This window comes from Leptodactylus fuscus, chromosome 11 (assembly GCF_031893055.1).
Source record: "Leptodactylus fuscus isolate aLepFus1 chromosome 11, aLepFus1.hap2, whole genome shotgun sequence".
Lineage (NCBI taxonomy): Eukaryota > Metazoa > Chordata > Amphibia > Anura > Leptodactylidae > Leptodactylus > Leptodactylus fuscus.
In genome coordinates, this window is record NC_134275.1 from 61,415,751 (window position 1) to 61,433,772 (window position 18,022).

General features: G+C 46.0%; 1 protein-coding gene across 1 annotated transcript in view; it reads right to left on the minus strand.

Moving 5' to 3' along the window:
• Positions 1-7,752, minus strand: part of LOC142185477 (olfactory receptor 6F1-like) — a 30,150-nt gene extending 22,398 nt beyond the window's left edge. The window contains exons 1-3 of the mRNA XM_075260908.1: positions 7,721-7,752; positions 5,969-5,996; positions 3,777-3,967 (exon numbers count right to left, since the gene is read on the minus strand). Of these exons, the coding sequence (XP_075117009.1) occupies positions 3,777-3,967; positions 5,969-5,996; positions 7,721-7,752 (251 nt within the window). The remainder of the gene's footprint in view (positions 1-3,776; positions 3,968-5,968; positions 5,997-7,720) is intronic.
• Between the last annotated feature and the right edge of the window lie 10,270 nt (positions 7,753-18,022).

The following is an 18,022-nucleotide window of genomic DNA, read 5'->3' on the forward strand; positions in this document are numbered from 1 at the left end:
CCTCCACCATGAATTTGCCCAAACTGGGCTGTTTAGAGGCTCCCTCCACCATGAATTGGTCCAAACTGGGGTGGTTAGAGGCTCCCTCCACCATTAATTGGTCCAAACTGGGCTGGTTAGAGGCTCCCTCCACCATTAATTGGTCCAAACTGGGCTGGTTAGAGGCTCCCTCCACCATGAATTGGTCCAAACTGGGGTTTTTAGAGGCTCCCTCCACCATGAATTGGTCCAAACTTGGCTGTTTAGAGGCTCCCTCCACCATTAATTGGTCCAAACTGGGCTGGTTAGAGGCTCCCTCCACCATGAATTGGTCCAAACTGGGTTTTTTAGAGGCTCCCTCCACCATGAATTTGCCCAAACTGGGCTGTTTAGAGGCTCCCTCCACCATGAATTGGTCCAAACTGGGTTTTTTAGAGGCTCCCTCCACCATGAATTGGTCCAAACTGGGCTGGTTAGAGGCTCCCTCCACCATGAATTGGTCCAAACTGGGGTGGTTAGAGGCTCCCTCCACCATTAATTGGTCCAAACTGGGCTGGTTAGAGGCTCCCTCCACCATTAATTGGTCCAAACTGGGCTGGTTAGAGGCTCCCTCCACCATTAATTGGTCCAAACTGGGCTGGTTAGAGGCTCCCTCCACCATGAATTTGCCCAAACTGGGCTGTTTAGAGGCTCCCTCCACCATGAATTTGCCCAAACTGGGCTGGTTAGAGGCTCCCTCCACCATGAATTGGTCCAAACTGGGGTTTTTAGAGGCTCCCTCCACCATGAATTGGTCCAAACTTGGCTGTTTAGAGGCTCCCTCCACCATTAATTGGTCCAAACTGGGCTGGTTAGAGGCTCCCTCCACCATGAATTGGTCCAAACTGGGTTTTTTAGAGGCTCCCTCCACCATGAATTTGCCCAAACTGGGCTGTTTAGAGGCTCCCTCCACCATGAATTGGTCCAAACTGGGGTGGTTAGAGGCTCCCTCCACCATTAATTGGTCCAAACTGGGCTGGTTAGAGGCTCCCTCCACCATTAATTGGTCCAAACTGGGCTGGTTAGAGGCTCCCTCCACCATGAATTTGCCCAAACTGGGCTGGTTAGAGGCTCCCTCCACCATGAATTGGTCCAAACTGGGTTTTTTAGAGGCTCCCTCCACCATGAATTTGCCCAAACTGGGCTGGTTAGAGGCTCCCTCCACCATGAATTGGTCCAAACTGGGGTTTTTAGAGGCTCCCTCCACCATGAATTTGCCCAAACTGGGGTGGTTAGAGGCTCCCTCCACCATTAATTGGTCCAAACTGGGCTGGTTAGAGGCTCCCTCCACCATTAATTGGTCCAAACTGGGCTGGTTAGAGGCTCCCTCCACCATGAATTGGTCCAAACTGGGGTTTTTAGAGGCTCCCTCCACCATGAATTGGTCCAAACTTGGCTGTTTAGAGGCTCCCTCCACCATTAATTGGTCCAAACTGGGCTGGTTAGAGGCTCCCTCCACCATGAATTGGTCCAAACTGGGTTTTTTAGAGGCTCCCTCCACCATGAATTTGCCCAAACTGGGCTGTTTAGAGGCTCCCTCCACCATGAATTGGTCCAAACTGGGTTTTTTAGAGGCTCCCTCCACCATGAATTGGTCCAAACTGGGCTGGTTAGAGGCTCCCTCCACCATGAATTGGTCCAAACTGGGGTGGTTAGAGGCTCCCTCCACCATTAATTGGTCCAAACTGGGCTGGTTAGAGGCTCCCTCCACCATTAATTGGTCCAAACTGGGCTGGTTAGAGGCTCCCTCCACCATTAATTGGTCCAAACTGGGCTGGTTAGAGGCTCCCTCCACCATGAATTTGCCCAAACTGGGCTGTTTAGAGGCTCCCTCCACCATGAATTTGCCCAAACTGGGCTGGTTAGAGGCTCCCTCCACCATGAATTGGTCCAAACTGGGGTTTTTAGAGGCTCCCTCCACCATGAATTGGTCCAAACTTGGCTGTTTAGAGGCTCCCTCCACCATTAATTGGTCCAAACTGGGCTGGTTAGAGGCTCCCTCCACCATGAATTGGTCCAAACTGGGTTTTTTAGAGGCTCCCTCCACCATGAATTTGCCCAAACTGGGCTGTTTAGAGGCTCCCTCCACCATGAATTGGTCCAAACTGGGGTGGTTAGAGGCTCCCTCCACCATTAATTGGTCCAAACTGGGCTGGTTAGAGGCTCCCTCCACCATTAATTGGTCCAAACTGGGCTGGTTAGAGGCTCCCTCCACCATGAATTTGCCCAAACTGGGCTGGTTAGAGGCTCCCTCCACCATGAATTGGTCCAAACTGGGTTTTTTAGAGGCTCCCTCCACCATGAATTTGCCCAAACTGGGCTGGTTAGAGGCTCCCTCCACCATGAATTGGTCCAAACTGGGGTTTTTAGAGGCTCCCTCCACCATGAATTTGCCCAAACTGGGCTGTTTAGAGGCTCCCTCCACCATGAATTGGTCCAAACTGGGTTTTTTAGAGGCTCCCTCCACCATGAATTGGTCCAAACTGGGCTGGTTAGAGGCTCCCTCCACCATGAATTGGTCCAAACTGGGGTGGTTAGAGGCTCCCTCCACCATTAATTGGTCCAAACTGGGCTGGTTAGAGGCTCCCTCCACCATTAATTGGTCCAAACTGGGCTGTTTAGAGGCTCCCTCCACCATGAATTTGCCCAAACTGGGCTGTTTAGAGGCTCCCTCCACCATGAATTTGCCCAAACTGGGCTGGTTAGAGGCTCCCTCCACCATGAATTGGTCCAAACTGGGGTTTTTAGAGGCTCCCTCCACCATGAATTGGTCCAAACTTGGCTGTTTAGAGGCTCCCTCCACCATTAATTGGTCCAAACTGGGCTGGTTAGAGGCTCCCTCCACCATGAATTGGTCCAAACTGGGTTTTTTAGAGGCTCCCTCCACCATGAATTTGCCCAAACTGGGCTGTTTAGAGGCTCCCTCCACCATGAATTGGTCCAAACTGGGGTGGTTAGAGGCTCCCTCCACCATTAATTGGTCCAAACTGGGGTGGTTAGAGGCTCCCTCCACCATTAATTGGTCCAAACTGGGCTGGTTAGAGGCTCCCTCCACCATGAATTTGCCCAAACTGGGCTGGTTAGAGGCTCCCTCCACCATGAATTGGTCCAAACTGGGTTTTTTAGAGGCTCCCTCCACCATGAATTTGCCCAAACTGGGCTGGTTAGAGGCTCCCTCCACCTTGAATTGGTCCAAACTGGGGTTTTTAGAGGCTCCCTCCACCATGAATTTGCCCAAACTCTGCTGGTTAGAGGCTCAATCCACCCTGATTTTCAAAACAAATGTTGGTGCCAACCTCAACTTACTACAAGGGCCAAATTCACTGCTGGTGACAAGCTCTCCTCACTGCAAGTGCCAAATACACATGTTTCAAGGTGTTTTCCTACTGTCAGAGAGGTGGTATTGAGTGTGTAAAGTGTGTAGTTGTTAGGCTGTGATGTTGGGGTAATAGAGGGTCTTTGGTGTGTTAGATGCCCCCAGACATGCTTCCCCTGCTGTCCCAGTGTCATTCCAGAGGTGTTGGCATCATTTCCTGGGGTGTCATAGTGGACTTGGTGACCCTCCAGACACGGATTTGGGTTTCCCCCTTAACGAGTATCTGTTCCCCATAGACTATAATGGGGTTCGAAACACGTTCGAACACACGAACATTGAGCGGCTGTTCGAATCGAATTTCGAACCTCGAACATTTTAGTGTTCGCTCATCTCTAATGGGTACCAAAGCTCAAGGAAGGAGAGACAACCAATGAAGAAGTACATGGGCTTGTGAAGACGTTTCTCAGCTTTAACTATGATAATGATGAAGACATTGGCTACAATGGTGGCCGTATAAACAGCCGATATAAGAAGGAAGAGGCATAATCTTGTCTTCTCTGGAACAGAAAATCCGATAAGAATAAATTCGGTTACAACTGTCTGGTTATTCTGATGGTTTCTCATCATGTTGATCTGCAAAAGCAGAAAATAAACCTAAATTATTGCAATTATGGGGCACATAGTAACATAGTTTCTTAGTTACGCCCATTAAAGGGATGGTGTCTTCAAAACCAACCATATGAAACCAGCTCCTCAGATATATGTTAGGGTACCTGAATAAAAAATGTCTTCTCCTTCATCGGTTGCCGAGATATTGCTGTTTTTGTTAATATACAAATAAGCTCTTTGGGGCAATCAGGACATTATCATTGCTCCAAAGAGATAAGCCACAACCTGTCTCAAAAGAGTTATACCTCATTAAATGCTAAATTGTTCATGACTGATAAGCTTGTATAAGCATGGTGGCTCAGTGGTCAGCCTCCACATACATGGTGAATGCCGGTCGTGTAATACAGCCAGATCCTGTCACAACAGCCTTGATTGATACTGGCGCAAATTGCACTGTCAACACTTTCAATGCCGCCATCTTTTACCAATTCCTGCCCTCCGAAACATCATTGGATGGTGCCAATTGGTTGCTATTACAGACAAAAACCTATTGAAGACTCTTAGGCTTGTCGTTACTTTGGTTCTATTACAGGCTGCCATAGGTATCTTTTAATAGAAGGCAAACTACACTGCTCAAAAATAAATAAATAAAGGGAATACTCAAATAAAACCTCCTAGATCTGAATGAATGAAATATTCTCATTGAATAATTTGCTCTGTATAAAGTTGAGTGTGATGAAAGTAAAATCACACAAAAGTCATCAAATTTATTAACCAATGAAGGCCTGGATTTGGAGCTCCCCCAAAATCAAAGTGGTAAAACACACTACAGGCTGAGCCAACTTTGATGTAATGTCCTTAAAACAAGTCAAAATGAGGCTGAGTAGTGTGAGTGGCCTCCACGTGCCTGTATGACCTCCCTACATCACCTGGACATGTCACTGATGAGGTTTCGGATGGTCTCCTGAGGGATCTCCTCCCAGACCTGGACTAAAGCATCTGCCAACTCTTGGACAGTCTGTGGTGCTACGTGATGTTCGTGGATGGACCGATACATGATGTCCCAGATGTGCTCAATCAGATTCAGGTCTGGGAAACGGGTGGACCAATCCATAGCTTCAATGCTTTCATCTTGCAGGAACTAATGACACACTCCAGCTACATGAGGTCTGGCATTGTCCTGTGTTAGGAGGAACCCAAAGCCAAGGGCACCAGCATATGGTCTCACAAGGGGTCTGAGGATCTAATCTCGGTACCTAATGGCAGTCAGGCTACCTCTGGTGAGCACATGGCTGTGCAGCCCTCCAAAGAAATGCCACCCCACACCATTACTGACCCACTGCCAAACTGGTCATGCTGAAGGATGTTGCAGGCAGTAGATCGCTCTCCATGGCATCTCCAGACTCTGTCACATCTGTCACATGTGCTCAGTGTGAACCTGCTTTCATCTGTGAAGAGCACAAGGCGCCAGTGGCGGAGTTTGGGAGTGAGTCAGTATGGCTAATCCTGTCCACACATTGCTTAAAAAAAATCCACAGTGGAAATAATGTGTTTTTATTACCCCTCATATTTTATAAAAGATCATAGTATGACAATTATGCCTGCAGAAACCCTAGTTTTTTCCATATAGGTATAATAGGGACAGAAAGTCCGCAGCGGAAACCTCTATGAAATCGCAATAGAAAAAAATTGTTTATGATGCATTTTTTTCAAAGTGTTTTTTGCTGCACTTCGCTACGTAGAGCCCCGTCCTTAATCTCTTCTCAAAACTGAGGTAAAAAAATATTAATAGCAAAAATATTACCGGCAAATCAAAAGTTGTTAGTATGTTTAGTTACCCTTTAATGACTTAAAACAAAATTAACAAAATCAAGTAATAAAGGGAGTAATAGACAGTAATGGAAGTTTTTGTTACCTTTTACCTGTCCAGTAGTTTTCTTTCAATTTACTTAGGCAGGTTCTGTTTCTTCCAGGTCTTCTGGCCACCAGTTTCGTCCCAATTTGGCTGACATTTGCTGGACTGACCCAAACCTTGTTGGCAATTTCTGAACAACTTCTTACAGCAAAATTTCATAGTTTTAGAATAAATTCGGTTACAACTGTCTGGTTATTCTGATCTGAGTTTATCACTATGTCAATCTACAAAAACAAACATAAATTCCAACAATTGTGAGGTGCATAGTTACATAGTATCTTATGTAGTTTTTAGTGTGTTACAAAAACCCACAATATCAAATCAGCCGCACAGGTAAATACTGGTAGGTTGGGGGTCACCTGAATGAGACAGTGTTCCCCTTGTGAATCATGTCATCTGTTGCTGAGATATTTTTTGAAAATAAATTCTGTGGAGCAACGAGGACATTGTCATTTCTTCAAAGAGATAAGCAACAATCTGTATCAAAACAGTTATGTTGTTAGGGAATTGTCTGTTGAGCAATTCTCTAGTGGCTGCTGCTGAAACCTGGAAGGAAGGGAATGAAAGAGACAGTGAGCAGTGAGTCCTTAAGTTGACCCAGCCCCCATGTCTACCTACTTGCCTCAACTACACTAGGCGGTAGAGGACAACTAGGCGACAGTCCCTTCTCTGGATAAGTGTTACACAGAACAGGACAAGATAAAACAACACTGTAATCCGAGGTCAACCCAGAGAAACAAACAGTACCAAATCGAAATCCAAAGAAGAGTCAAAAGCCAAAAAGCAGAGGTCAGCAATATAAAGTAAGAGCAAGGTTTTTTTTTATTAGAATAACTTTTTAAGGATGACATTATACATTTATATACAAGCATACAATGTCAAAATGTAAGTTTAGGTTCAGAGAGAATTACATAAGAATATTGTTATATAATAGCAATTCAATAGATTGTGGAATTATAAATGTAAGTGACATATACAGTAAACCTGTGAGAACTCACCATGCCTGGTCTCATTGACCAGATATCTGCTGCATCTCAGAAGAGTTGCAATAAGAGAAGATGGAGACTCATAGTCTGGCTTTTAAATATGTTTTTGAACCTTTTCTTTTTTCACATCTTAGCATTTTAATTAATCCCAGGACTGAATGAGAAATTAGGGAATACACAATCATCTGGCCCTATGATACTCTAAAAATTAGGGAAATTAAACCTTAGAGGAACAACATCAATTTTAATACTGTCACTATTTATTTAACAACAACTAGGCTTAAATACGGAATCAATGTGTGAATAACTCAGTACACCCTTACTTCTTCCATAGAAATTAATAGAGCAATAATCAGTCAGTAGCAAATGTGATTACCTCTCCAAAAACAGAGGTTTTGGCAGTTTGCTGGTCTGGATCGTTCAGGTGTGTTAACATAATACCAAAGAAGAAAGATATCATCAATGATCTCAGAGAAGTTATTGTTGGTTCACATCATTCTGGGAAGGGTTATAAGGTCATTCCAAAACAATTCTACACTGAGAAAGGTTATTCACAAATGGAAAGAACATTAACAATCTAACCCAGGAGTGGAAACCCAGCTAATTTACCCCAAGGGGTAAATAGGGGAGGCATGATGTGCTGGGGTTGGCACAATGCAATTCATTTCTAAGTTTCATTCAATAAGAAGTGTTTTTAAGCTACAGTTAAACATGAAAGTTGAAACAAAGAAAACTTGTAAGTTTCTAAATTACATTTGGAAGTTGTCCCACCATGTTCACAACTTGTCTTTTTATTCTATTTGCTTTATTTCACAAACTTACTGCCCATCCACTCCATTACATTTATCCATATCAGTCCTTCTCTCCATCACTCACCTTTGTGCGGCTTCTTTTAACCTCAACTCCATACCTGTCTCACCAAGAAACTCTGCTAACCTTATTACAGGGGCTCTATAATTGGAAAAAGTAATTTTTAACCAATCACATCCTTGCATAGCCTTTAGAAAGTCTATTCCACACCTACCTTTTATATGTAAATTGCCTCAGTAGATTTTGAATAAGTCCGTTTTTATTCATAGTCTCTTGGTGCACTGTCTTCTGTAGACAACACGGAAAAAGCACAAGCCAATCAATAATCAAACTACTAGGTAGTGTAAAAAATCTCAAATATTTATTAAATACTAAGTAAATAGTTACCATTTAAAACCATAATACAGCAGGGCAGATGGATAAAGCCAAACAGACACAAAAATGGATACACAGAATAAAAGACTCAAGGTTCTGTGCTGCACCACATAAGTATCAATATTGAATACAGGTAAATGGAATGTCCGAACTCTATAATAGTAATGATAAGGGGCTTTATCATATGCAACAACAAGTACAGCACATCTCTCACATAAAAAGAGAATATATCTGAAAATTAGTACACCATCAGTACCACACAAATAACAATGAGAGATGTGCGGTGGTCCTTCTACATGCCAGTAACATCTCTGTGGGTGCTTAGCTGACCACTTTCAAACACTGCAATATGACTTCAGGTAATTGAATTGACTATTGACTATGACTATGATTATATATAGGTGTGTGGAGACTTGTTAAGCCTTTAGCACTCCACTTTGCAAGGAAATATGGGAAGAATATGCAAATCTGCCTTCCATGATGCAATTAGGAAGACAGGTGCTGCCTCAGTTGCAAACCAATAGAGGGCGCTCACTGGAATGTGCAAGCCTGTCTTATGACAGGATTCCAGTGAAATAACCCAATAATGGCTGCTCCCTTTAGCATCATGCCCGACCTTCCAAGGGGCCTTTGTTTTGCAATGACGCTGGGATTATTACCAGGTATAGTCTCTTAATCGAGGACAGCTGTTTCGATCTACTTGGATCTCTTCAGCCTGATGTAGAGAGGACTATAACCTAGTAGAGGTGAGAGGCTTAGACAGGGTTAAGGGGCTATTGTCACTCCTTAGGGAGAGACCACCATATAGGTGTGTGGAGACTTGTTAAGCCTTTAGCACTCCACTTTGCAAGGAACTATGGGAAGAATATGCAAATCTGCCTTCCATGATGTAATTAGGAAGACAGTTGCTGCCTCAGTGTCATTGCAAAACAAAGGCCTCTTGGAAGGTCGGGCATGATGCTAAAGGGAGCAGCCATTATTGGGTTATTTCACTGGAATCCTGTCATAAGACAGGCTTGCACATTCCAGTGAGTGCCCTCTATTGGTTTGCAACTGAGGCAGCAACTGTCTTCCTTATTACATCATGGAAGGCAGATTTGTATATTCTTCCCATATGATTATATAGAAATTGTTTGGCTCTGTATAGGTTGCTGGGGCAATACCTGGGTTGTGATATATTAATATGATTATGTGATTGTCAGTTATTTCCCATAGCATTATTTTTTGAGTACTTTTCATACCTTATATGCATTTGTCTTTTGGCACATCTCTCATTGTTATTTGTGTGGTACTGATGGTGTACTAATTTTCAGATATATTCTCTTTTTATGTGAGAGATGTGCTGTAATTGTTGTTGCATATGATAAAGCCCCTTATTATTACTATTATAGAGTCCGGACAGTCCATTTACCTGTATTCAATATTGATACTTATGTGGTGCAGCATACCGCCTTGAGTCTTTTATTCTGTGTATCTATTTTTGTGTCTGTTTGGCTTTATCCATCTGCCCTGCTGTATTATGGTTTTAAATGGTAACTATTTACTTAGTATTTAATAAATATTTGAGATTTTTTACACTACCTAGTAGTTTGATTATTGATTGGCTTGTGCTTTTTCCTTGTTGTCTGTATGATCAATTTTCAAGCCATTTTTTGATATAATGTGAGGTGTTTTTGTATGAAACACTGTCTTCTGTATACACAGCACAGGCTGCTGCTGACTCCTCCTCCCTGCTCTCACACATAGCACACAGCATAGAGAGGAGAGCTGGCTGGCAACTTCCTGTGCACACTGGAGCCTCATTAGCATATGGATATAAACTGACTTATTCAAACACTACTGAGGCGATTTACATAGAAAAGGTAGGTGTGGAATAGCCTTTCTGAAGCCTATGCAAGGATGTGATTAGTTAAAGGGATTCTACCATTAAAACCCTTTTTTTTGGAAATGCGATGGGGGCATGCCCACTGCTGCTCGAGAACAAGCTTCTATCTTCTGCTGGATCTTCCCCTTCTTTCCTCGTCTATCTTCGGCGGTGTCACCTCTGACGCCTGCGCAGTTGGCTCTGCCAGTGAGACACTAGTAGAGCCGACTGTGCATGCGCGCAATTGCGGCCTTGGAACTATGGCTGCCGGCCGGCATGCACAGTCGGCTCTACTAGTGTCTCACTGGCAGAGCCAACTGTGCAGGCGTCGGAGGTGACGCCGCCGAAGATAGACGAGGAAAGAAGGGGAAGATCCAGCAGAAGATAGAGGCGTCACAGGATCCTGTTCTTGAGCAGCAATGGGGACACCCTCATTGCATTTTCAGCGCTGGGGCCCGCCCCCATCTCTGCGAGAAAACTAATTTGCATACCGGTAAAAAACAATATTTCTAAGGAACGGCGCGGCGGAGATCACATCTAAAGGTAAGAGACGAATAGCCTTTCTAAAGGCTATTCCGATATCTTATCCACAAAAAAAAAGGTTTTAATGGTAGAATCCCTTTAAAAATGACTTTTGCCAATGATAGATCCCCTTTAATATTCACTGTCCGCTGTCTCCTTCCTCACCACCAGTCTGTCTCTCATACTAGACATTATTAAAGATCTTTTCATTTCAATTCTTTTAACTTGCTGGCTGTCACAGAAACCTGGATTAAACAGTCTGACATTTCCACCTTCATCTCTGTGATGATGATTTTCACAAACTCCTAGATCTGAGGATAGGCCGGGTAAAGGGTACACATCTTTCTATCACCACAATGCACTTTTTAGGTGATTCCCCCAGGACCATCGCTCTCCTTCCCCCTTCTTTTGAGACCACAGTATCTGACTTATTATTAGAGATGAGCGAACAGTGTTCTATCGAACTCATGTTCGATCGGATATTAGGCTGTTCGGCATGTTCGAATCGAATCGAACACCGCGTGGTAAAGTGCGCCATTACTCGATTCCCCTCCCACCTTCCCTGGCGCCTTTTTTGCTCCAATAACAGCGCAGGGTAGGTGGGACAGGAACTACGACACCGGTGACGTTGAAAAAAGTAGGCAAAACCCATTGGCTGCCGAAAACATGTGACCTCTAATTTAAAAGAACAGCGCCGCCCAGGTTCGCGTCATTCTGAGCTTGCAATTCACCGAGGACGGAGGTTTCCGTCCAGCTAGCTAGGGCTTAGATTCTGGGTAGGCAGGGACAGGCTAGGATAGGAAGGAGAAGACAACCAACAGCTCTTGTAAGAGCTAAATTCCAGGGAGAAGCTTGTCAGTGTAACGTGGCACTGACGGGCTCAATCGCCGCAACCCAGCTTTCCCAGGATCCTGAATGGAATACACTGTCAGTGTATTCCCGTATACCCGATATATACCCCGATACCCGTTCCAACGGTGTGCCCCCCCACCTTCACCCCAGAAATACCCTGCAAGTCCCCTAGCAATAGAATTGGGGCTATATACACCCACAATTTTTACTACTGGTATACAGTGCCATTGTCTGACTGGGAATTCAAAGAATATATTGGGAATACAAATACCCTCATTTCTTGCTACTGCCATATAGTGCCAGTGTCTGACTGGGAATTCAAAGAATATATTGGGGTTACGTGCACCCACAATTTTTACTACTGGTATACAGTGCCATTGTCTGACTGGGAATTCAAAGAATATATTGGGAATACAAATACCCTCATTTCTTGCTACTGCCATATAGTGCCAGTGTCTGACTGGGAATTCAAAGAATATATTGGGGTTACGTGCACCCACAATTTTTACTACTGGTATACAGTGCCATTGTCTGACTGGGAATTCAAAGAATATATTGGGGTTATAAATACCCTCATTTCTTGCTACTGCCATATAGTGCCAGTTTCTGACTGGTAATTCAAAGAATATATTGGGGTTACGTGCACCCACAATTTTTACTACTGGTATACAGTGCCATTGTCTGACTGGGAATTCAAAGAGTATATTGGGAATACAAATACCCTCATTTCTTGCTACTGCCATATAGTGCCAGTTTCTGACTGGTAATTCAAAGAATATATTGGGGTTACGTGCACCCACAATTTTTACTACTGGTATACAGTGCCATTGTCTGACTGGGAATTCAAAGAATATATTGGGGTTATAAATACCCTCATTTCTTGCTACTGCCATATAGTGCCAGTTTCTGACTGGTAATTCAAAGAATATATTGGGGTTACGTGCACCCACAATTTTTACTACTGGTATACAGTGCCATTGTTTGACTGGGAATTCAAAGAGTATATTGGGAATACAAATACCCTCATTTCTTGCTACTGCCATATAGTGCCAGTTTCTGACTGGGAATTCAAAGAATATATTGGGGTTACGTGCACCCACAATTTTTACTACTGGTATACAGTGCCATTGTCTGACTGGGAATTCAAAGAGTATATTGGGAATACAAATACCCTCATTTCTTGCTACTGCCATATAGTGCCAGTTTCTGACTGGGAATTCAAAGAATATATTGGGGTTACGTGCACCCACAATTTTTACTACTGGTATACAGTGCCATTGTCTGACTGGGAATTCAAAGAGTATATTGGGAATACAAATACCCTCATTTCTTGCTACTGCCATATAGTGCCAGTTTCTGACTGGGAATTCAAAGAATATATTGGGGTTACGTGCACCCACAATTTTTACTACTGGTATACAGTGCCATTGTCTGACTGGGAATTCAAAGAATATATTGGGGTTATAAATACCCTCATTTCTTGCTACTGCCATATAGTGCCAGTTTCTGACTGGTAATTCAAAGAATATATTGGGGTTACGTGCACCCACAATTTTTACTACTGGTATACAGTGCCATTGTCTGACTGGGAATTCAAAGAGTATATTGGGAATACAAATACCCTCATTTCTTGCTACTGCCATATAGTGCCAGTGTCTGACTGGGAATTCAAAGAATATATTGGGGTTATAAATACCCTCATTTCTTGCTACTGCCATATAGTGCCAGTTTCTGACTGGTAATTCAAAGAATATATTGGGGTTACGTGCACCCACAATTTTTACTACTGGTATACAGTGCCATTGTCTGACTGGGAATTCAAAGAGTATATTGGGAATACAAATACCCTCATTTCTTGCTACTGCCATATAGTGCCAGTTTCTGACTGGGAATTCAAAGAATATATTGGGGTTACGTGCACCCACAATTTTTACTACTGGTATACAGTGCCATTGTCTGACTGGGAATTCAAAGAATATATTGGGGTTATAAATACCCTCATTTCTTGCTACTGCCATATAGTGCCAGTTTCTGACTGGTAATTCAAAGAATATATTGGGGTTACGTGCACCCACAATTTTTACTACTGGTATACAGTGCCATTGTCTGACTGGGAATTCAAAGAGTATATTGGGAATACAAATACCCTCATTTCTTGCTACTGCCATATAGTGCCAGTTTCTGACTGGGAATTCAAAGAATATATTGGGGTTACGTGCACCCACAATTTTTACTACTGGTATACAGTGCCATTGTCTGACTGGGAATTCAAAGAATATATTGGGGTTATAAATACCCTCATTTCTTGCTACTGCCATATAGTGCCAGTTTCTGACTGGTAATTCAAAGAATATATTGGGGTTACGTGCACCCACAATTTTTACTACTGGTATACAGTGCCATTGTCTGACTGGGAATTCAAAGAGTATATTGGGAATACAAATACCCTCATTTCTTGCTACTGCCATATAGTGCCAGTTTCTGACTGGTAATTCAAAGAATATATTGGGGTTACGTGCACCCACAATTTTTACTACTGGTATACAGTGCCATTGTCTGACTGGGAATTCAAAGAATATATTGGGGTTACGTGCACCCACAATTTTTACTACTGGTATACAGTGCCAATTTCTAACTAGGAATTCAAAATGCGCAAGGCTCCCGGAAAGGGACGTGGACGAGGCCGTGGGCGAGGTCGGGGGAATGGTTCTGGGGAGCAAGGTAGCAGTGAAGCCACAGGGCGTCCCGTGCCTACTCCTGTGGGGCAGCAAGCATTGCGCCACTCCACAGTGCCAGGGTTGCTTGCCACATTAACTAAACTGCAGGGTACAAACCTTAGTAGGCCCGAGAACCAGGAACAGGTCTTGCAATGGCTGTCAGAGAACGCTTACAGCACATTGTCCAGCAGCCAGTCAGACTCTGCCTCCTCTCCTCCTATTACCCAACAGTCTTGTCTTCCTTCCTCCCAAAATTCCGAAGCTTTACAGAACAATAACCCAAACTGTCCCTGCTCCCCAGAGCTGTTCTCCGCTCCTTTCATTGTCCCTCAACCTGCCTCTCCACGTCACGATTCCACGAACCTAACAGAGGAGCATCTGTGTCCAGATGCTCAAACACTAGAGTCTCCTCCATCTCCGTTCGATTTGGTGGTGGATGACCAGCAACCCACCCTCATCGACGATGATGTGACGCAGTTGCCGTCAGGGCATCCAGTTGACCGGCGCATTGTGCGGGAGGAGGAGATGAGACAGGAGTTGGAAGAGGAAGTGGTGGATGATGAGGACACTGACCCGACCTGGACAGGGGGGATGTCAAGCGGGGAAAGTAGTGTGGATGTTGAGGCAGGTGCAGCACCAAAAAGGGTAGCTAAAGGCAGAGGCAGAGGTCAGCAGCTTAGGCGAAGCCAGGCCACACCCGGAATCTCCCAAGATGTTCCAGTTCGTACCCAGCCCCGAAAAACTCCCACCTCGAGGGCACGTTTCTCGAAGGTGTGGAGTTTTTTCAAGGAATGCGCCGAGGACAGATATAGTGTTGTCTGCACAATTTGCCTCTCGAAATTGATTAGGGGCTCTGAGAAGAGCAACCTGTCCACCACTTCAATGCGCCGTCATTTGGAATCCAAGCACTGGAATCAGTGGCAGGCAGCAACGGCAGGACAAAGGCCGCCTGCCGTTCACGCCACTGCCACTGCCTCTGCCACTGCCTCTGCCTCTGCCACTGCCACTGCTGACTGTGCTGGCGATGCACTCCAGAGGACGAGCCAGGACACCACTTCATCTGCCTCCGCCACTTTGTTGACTTCTACCTCATCCTCCCCTGGTCCTGTCTTATCTCCTTCTCCTGCACCATCAAAGGCACCATCAGGCGTTTCTTTACAACAACCCACCATCTCTCAGACATTGGAGCGGCGGCAGAAATACACTGCTAACCACCCACATGCGCAAGCCTTGAACGCCAACATCGCTAAACTGCTGGCCCAGGAGATGTTGGCGTTCCGGCTTGTTGAAACTCCCGCCTTCCTGGACCTGATGGCAACTGCGGCACCTCGCTATGCCGTCCCTAGCCGTCACTACTTCTCCCGGTGTGCCGTCCCCGCCTTGCACCAGCACGTGTCACTCAACATCAGGCGGGCCCTTAGTTCCGCGCTTTGCACAAAGGTCCACTTGACCACCGACGCGTGGACAAGTGCATGCGGACAGGGACGCTACATTTCACTGACGGCACACTGGGTGAATGTAGTTGAGGCTGGGACTGCTTCCCAAACTGGCCCGGTGTACCTCGTCTCCCCGCCTAACATTCCTGGCAGGGACACGAGAAGAACACCCCCCTCCTCCTCCTCCTCTACCGCCTCCTCCTCCGCCACCGCCTCCTCCTCCGCTGTTAGATTGACCCCAGCTACGAGTTGGAAACGTTGCAGCACTGGCGTTGGTAGACGTCAGCAGGCTGTGCTGAAGCTGATCAGCTTGGGGGACAGACAGCACACTGCCTCCGAGGTGAGGGATGCCCTCCTCGATGAGACGGCAATATGGTTTGAGCCGCTGCACCTGGGCCCAGGCATGGTCGTTTGTGATAACGGCCGGAACCTGGTAGCAGCTCTGGAGCTTGCCGGACTCCAACATGTTCCATGCCTGGCCCACGTCTTCAACCTAGTGGTGCAACGTTTCCTAAAGAGCTACCCCAATGTTCCAGAGCTACTGGTGAAAGTGCGGCGCATGTGCGCCCACTTTCGCAAGTCGACAGTAGCCGCTGCTAGCTTAAAATCTCTCCAGCAACGCCTGCATGTGCCACAACACCGGCTTTTGTGCGACGTCCCCACACGCTGGAACTCAACGTTTCAGATGTTGAATAGAGTGGTTGAGCAGCAGAGACCTTTGATGGAATACCAGCTACAAAACCCTAGGGTGCCACAAAGTCAGCTGCCTCAGTTTCACATCCATGAGTGGCCATGGATGAGAGACCTTTGTGACATCCTACGGGTCTTTGAGGAGTCCACAAGGAGGGTGAGCTCTGAGGATGCGATGGTGAGCCTTACAATCCCGCTCTTGTGTGTTCTGAGAGAATCCCTGATTGACATCAGGGATAACTCAGATCACACAGAGGAGTTAGGGATAGCATCCGATCCGTCACAGCTGGAGAGTAGGTCCACACATCTGTCCGCTTCACTGCGTTTAATGGAGGAGGAGGAGGAGGAGGAGGAGGAAGAAGAGTTGTCCGATGATGTGATGGTGATACAGGAGGCTTCCGGGCAACTTCGAATCGTCCCATTGTTGCAGCGCGGATGGGTAGACATGGAGGATGAGGAGGAAATGGAGATTGAACTTTCCGGTGGGGCCAGAGGAGTCATGCCAACTAACACTGTGGCAGACATGGCTGAGTTCATGTTGGGGTGCTTTACAACCGACAAGCGTATTGTCAAAATCATGGAGGACAACCAGTACTGGATCTTTGCTATCCTTGACCCCCGGTATAAAAACAACATCTCGTCTTTTATTCCGGTAGAGGGGAGGGCCAATCGCATCAATGCTTGCCACAGGCAATTGGTGCAGAATATGATGGAGATGTTTCCAGCATGTGACGTTGGCGGCAGGGAGGGCAGTTCCTCCAGTAGGCAACCAAGTTCTCACCGGTCCACACAAACGAGGGGCACACTGTCTAAGGTCTGGGACACCTTGATGGCACCCCCTCGCCAAAGTGCCGCCACGGAGGGTCCTAGTGTCACCAGGCGTGAGAAGTATAGGCGCATGTTGCGGGAATACCTTTCCGACCACAGCCCTGTCCTCTCCGACCCCTCTGCGCCCTACACGTATTGGGTGTCGAAGTTGGACCTGTGGCTTGAACTTGCCCTATATGCCTTGGAGGTGCTGTCCTGTCCTGCCGCCAGCGTCCTATCTGAGAGGGTGTTCAGTGCAGCCGGTGGCATCATCACTGACAAGCGCACCCGTCTGTCAGCTGAGAGTGCCGACCGGCTCACTTTGATAAAAATGAACCACCACTGGATAGAGCCTTCATTTTTGTGCCCACCTGTGTAAAGCACCCCAACATGAAACTCCATGTCTGTACTCAACCTCTCCAATTCCTCCGCATCCTCATACTCATCCACCATAAGCGTTGCACAATTCTGCTAATACTAGGCTCCCTCCAACATGATTTCCCCCAACTCTGCTGGTTAGAGGCTCCCTCCACCCTGATTTCCACCAACTCTGCTGGTTAGAGGCTCCCTCCACCCTGCTTTCCCACAACTCTGCTGGTTAGAGGCTCCTTCCACCATGAATTTGCCCAAACTGGGCTGTTTAGAGGCTCCCTCCACCATGAATTGGTCCAAACTGGGCTGGTTAGAGGCTCCCTCCACCATTAATTGGTCCAAACTGGGCTGGTTAGAGGCTCCCTCCACCATGAATTTGCCCAAACTGGGCTGTTTAGAGGCTCCCTCCACCATGAATTTGCCCAAACTGGGCTGTTTAGAGGCTCCCTCCACCATGAATTGGTCCAAACTGGGTTTTTTAGAGGCTCCCTCCACCATGAATTGGTCCAAACTGGGCTGGTTAGAGGCTCCCTCCACCATGAATTGGTCCAAACTGGGGTGGTTAGAGGCTCCCTCCACCATTAATTGGTCCAAACTGGGCTGGTTAGAGGCTCCCTCCACCATTAATTGGTCCAAACTGGGCTGGTTAGAGGCTCCCTCCACCATTAATTGGTCCAAACTGGGCTGGTTAGAGGCTCCCTCCACCATGAATTTGCCCAAACTGGGCTGTTTA